Source organism: Pundamilia nyererei, unplaced genomic scaffold (genome assembly GCF_000239375.1).
Source record: "Pundamilia nyererei isolate P.nyererei 1_Seehausen unplaced genomic scaffold, PunNye1.0 scaffold00305, whole genome shotgun sequence".
Lineage (NCBI taxonomy): Eukaryota > Metazoa > Chordata > Actinopteri > Cichliformes > Cichlidae > Pundamilia > Pundamilia nyererei.
In genome coordinates, this window is record NW_005187706.1 from 98,158 (window position 1) to 102,226 (window position 4,069).

The window sequence follows — 4,069 nt, forward strand, 5'->3', positions numbered from 1 at the left end:
GATCTCTTTGAGCGATCTCTTTGAGCGATCTCTTTGTGCGATCTTCAGGACACATCAAGCCCTTCTTTGCACATTAGCTGCATTTTGTTCAGTTCTCTGTCATGAAAATCATCTGTCACAATATTAATGATACCCAGTGCCTGGAAATTATTTTGCCCTTTTTATTGAAAAACTGGAGACTGTGTTTGCTTAATGTCAGACTTTTTACTCACATGCTGCTCCTAAATACGTTTGCATTACAGGTCTGTGTTTAGTCACACGTGTCAGTGAAGCACACTGTGTTAAACAATTGTTTGAATTACTCGAATGGTTGAAGCTCCGTCTCTTTCTTTAACATTTCTAGGCTCTTTAGATTGTTGTGACTTGCATGTTTGTATTTCTTGTTGGACCTGAAACACTACATGTATAAACCTGCACCGTGGAGGCCTGGAGGGTCGAGTTTGTGCTGTCGCTGGCTGCAACAGTGAGTTTTATGTTAAAACTCACGGTCCATGTTCACACTGCAGAGGCACACAATCAGCTGTCACAGCAGAACACGACATGCAACCAACACTACTGAATGCAATCACAGTCTCTCTTTTCCCACCTAAAACTAAGCAGTTCACAGTTACAGGCACCACATGCACATCCCTCCACAAACAGGTTTCTTATTGAAACACAGTCATGTCCTCCCCACATCGACCTGTTTACCCTGCACACGTGCTGATTGGATTCCTGTTCGTGCGTCACTAAGAAACACGTTTGTGACTTGACTGGCATGTAGAGCGTCTGCATGTGATTGGGAAGAGAACGATGATTTTATTGGATAAAATAGTGCTGATCGCTCCGCTCGGGGCGCCCGGACAGACAAGGAAAAATCTGTTTCTGACTCCGGCTTCTTGTTGCAGTGTCACCCAACTCAAACAGGCTCTCCTTCACACCAAAAGGAAGCAGTGTCATGTGATTGTGGTGGGGCAAAATTCCTCCACCCACTGTAAAATACAATGACAGCTTGGCCACTGCATTTAACACGTCACCTTCCACAAACTGGTGCCTGCTCCTATGTCATTGTAATGAATGTATACTTTTACAATATTATTTTGTTCTACGAAATTAGAAAAAGATGCTGACATATCCAAGCGTTTGGCTAATAGCTCTTTGGGAGTCATCTTTTGGGGGAAATGTATTATTGCAACAGGCTGGTAGCAGCAAAGTGCCGGGATTATTGGATCATTCGTCTGTGTAGACACAACAAAGGTTAATCTTTTGAGCTAGATGCCTTTTTTTAATACATAAGCCAGTGTTAAGTCCTCTGAAAACTGTCAGGTACAAGTACTGAACCAAAAACGATTGAACAAGCAGCCAGTGTCTAAAGAAACCCTGAAACAAAAGACAGCTCGGAGAACTGAAAGTCTGGCTTTATGGAAGCAAAACAAAGTCAAGACTTCTGCACACTAATGTAGAATACAGTTCTTACAGTAACTGGAGGAAAGCGCCCACAGGAGAGCTACACCTGCTACAGCAGATCTACTTTGTTTCTGTCTCGTTTGTGGTGTGACTTGTATTGAGCCACAGATAATGTGCACACCCATGTATACCGTCACATTTCACAACACTATAAGGCTATCTGACGTGCGTTTGGACATGGTGTGGAGATGGACGACAGAAGATTTTGATCTTTTTTTTCTGAACTTGGATCTCCAGAGAAAAAGCAAATAAGCATTTCAGCATGTGTGTGTATATGATGGTAGTTTTTACCAGTGCGGAGAAGGCCCAGACATTTGTGTTGAAGAGAAACTCTAAATTGTGTCTTCGTAGATATGCAAGTCCACCAATCACAGCCAGAAGGAATCCCAGCAGGAGAGGCCCTGCATAGTTGGGAGGACGAATGACACGGATCTGAAACACACAAACATGAGAGTAGACTCCAGAGGCTCTCACCATGCCCGTGTTTGAATGTGTTTGTTTGCTTTAATTAGAAGTCTGAATTCATTTTATTGCAAACATCTTCACTGATCTCATTGAAACGTTTGACACTTACTTGTACATCAGTTCTGTCTGCCACCCATCTAGCCAGCTGCTCAGCCGCGAAGCCTCGGACCTGGAGCTCATACGTATCAGGCCTTCGAGGTTTTCCTTTGGATGGGAAATGGAGGAATGTTGGGGCAGAATTCATATTCAGCTGAAAATACAGAGAGAATCAGAAGATTAGATACGTGTAGTGATGGGATTTAACAAGTTAGACTCCTCTTGGATGTGTGATTAAATGTAATCAAATATGTTCTAATATTTATCATCTTTTACTACAGACAAAGGTACAGGGCGAACATGCAAACACAACAAGGAAACAGCCCAGGGGTTGAACACTGCACACATTTTTAGGTCAACTAAATTTGTTTAAACAAATGTATTGTACAAAACGAAAGTGTGGTAATATTAAAATAACTGAAGCAGTCTGCGATCTAACCACTCATTTTATTCATGATTTTATGAAGAAAAAACATGTTTTCATTAAACCAAATGAGTGCCAGCATTAAATTATTATAAAATTACAAAGTTTCTCTGAGATTGCTTCATTATATATACACAAGTTGGCCTGACTGAGATGTTTTTAAATGCATGAAAACAGAATAAAATGTCTCACCATCTGAAATACATCTGATCCTTCATCAAAGTCGACTGACGCAAAAAAGACTTTATTGGTAAAGGCAGAAGAAAAACGCCAGGAGTTAGCCAGCACCTGGAACTCCTCATCAGCTTGCCTGAAAAGGAAACATGTTTTAAAGTCACAAATGCAAGCTGGAATAAAAGCAGTGCATGTTCTTCCTGTTGCTACTTGTTACCTGCACACTCCACATTGTCTCTGTGGCTGCAGTGCTGTAAACATGATGACCACTGAGTAGTTTCTAGGGGGAGCCTTGACAAAACGACGAAACTTATCTCCATTCATTTTGATGACTGATCGTTTGGAGGCCCACTCCATCATCTGCGTCACCTTCTCTGACAGCAGAGTCTACACACACACAAAGACACCAACACAACTGCTAAAGCTCCAGTAGCAAAAACAAACGTCTTTCTATTGTCTATGCATTTTATTTTCGTTCAGTTAAACGCGCCCTTTAGGCGTTAGAATAAAGGTAATTAATGTTTAATTCATTTCCGGTTTAATAACGCCCAGTCAAGTTTACAACCAGTAGTTGGGTTAGTCGGAGCTAACAACTGTGATCAAACTAATGCTGTCTGATGAAATTAGCATGTTACTTAAGCTACTGCTGTAACTGCTAAAACTACTTTAGATAATGAGTAACTGAGCTCTTTCTAGCAGCTGTTAGCTTAAGCTAGCTACCAAGAATGATGCGGAAACAGACGACGTGCAACTTTGACGAAGTTGGAAAAACTCCCTCCAAAGTTTAACAACTTCCTTGGCTACACACCACTGAAGACATCACCTCTTTCTTCTTCTGCGCCTCCGCGGGTTCATAGAAGAAGACCGCGAGAAGAAGCAGCGAAGTCAAAACTTTTCCTAACATTCTGCTGCACTATCCACACTACTACCAAACACACGCGCGCGCGCTCGCGAACACGCGATAATATCCTGTCAGCTTTCCATTGGTCACATCTCAGCCAATCACACAGAGAGCAGTCCTTCCTTCTGGTTTCTCTCTTCTTCGTTTCAAAAACCGATTTGAAACAAGCTGCTCATTGCCGCCACCTACAGCTGTGCTGCAGAGCCAGGTACCTGGAGTAAGGATACCTCAAAACAGCATTCCTACGTACGAATTTCTCCGTACTTCTGATGTAATCCACTGACGAGTTTAGTGTGCTGTGACCTAATCAATAATAGTGAATAGGAAATATTCTGCAAACGTTCGCTAGCTAGCCGACTTTGTAGACGTGACGCAATGCGTGTACAAAAGTTAGGATACGGTTGCCTTTGGTAAAGACTGCAGTTCGTGGGACATTTCCACAACCTTCCCCACAACTTCAGTTTCACCGCTCGGCTTAACTCTATCACCGGTGCGGATACTCACGACACCGCGTCCCGTTTTCCTGTCACCGCCACAGTTTTCGGCAGCGGTACCAACTGTCG

General features: G+C 42.6%; 1 protein-coding gene across 2 annotated transcripts in view; it reads right to left on the bottom strand.

Annotated features, from left to right (window-relative positions):
• Positions 1-3,748, bottom strand: part of LOC102196030 (magnesium transporter protein 1-like) — a 9,079-nt gene extending 5,331 nt beyond the window's left edge. The window contains exons 1-5 of one of the 2 annotated variants that reach the window (XM_013915448.1): positions 3,414-3,748; positions 2,823-2,992; positions 2,624-2,741; positions 2,021-2,161; positions 1,738-1,878 (exon numbers count right to left, since the gene is read on the bottom strand). In XM_013915448.1, coding sequence (XP_013770902.1) covers positions 1,738-1,878; positions 2,021-2,161; positions 2,624-2,741; positions 2,823-2,992; positions 3,414-3,509 — 666 coding nt within the window. In that variant the 5' untranslated portion in view covers positions 3,510-3,748. The remainder of the gene's footprint in view (positions 1-1,737; positions 1,879-2,020; positions 2,162-2,623; positions 2,742-2,822; positions 2,993-3,413) is intronic. The other variant, XM_005751273.1, reaches the window with a different exon arrangement.
• Positions 3,749-4,069: the final 321 nt, after the last annotated feature.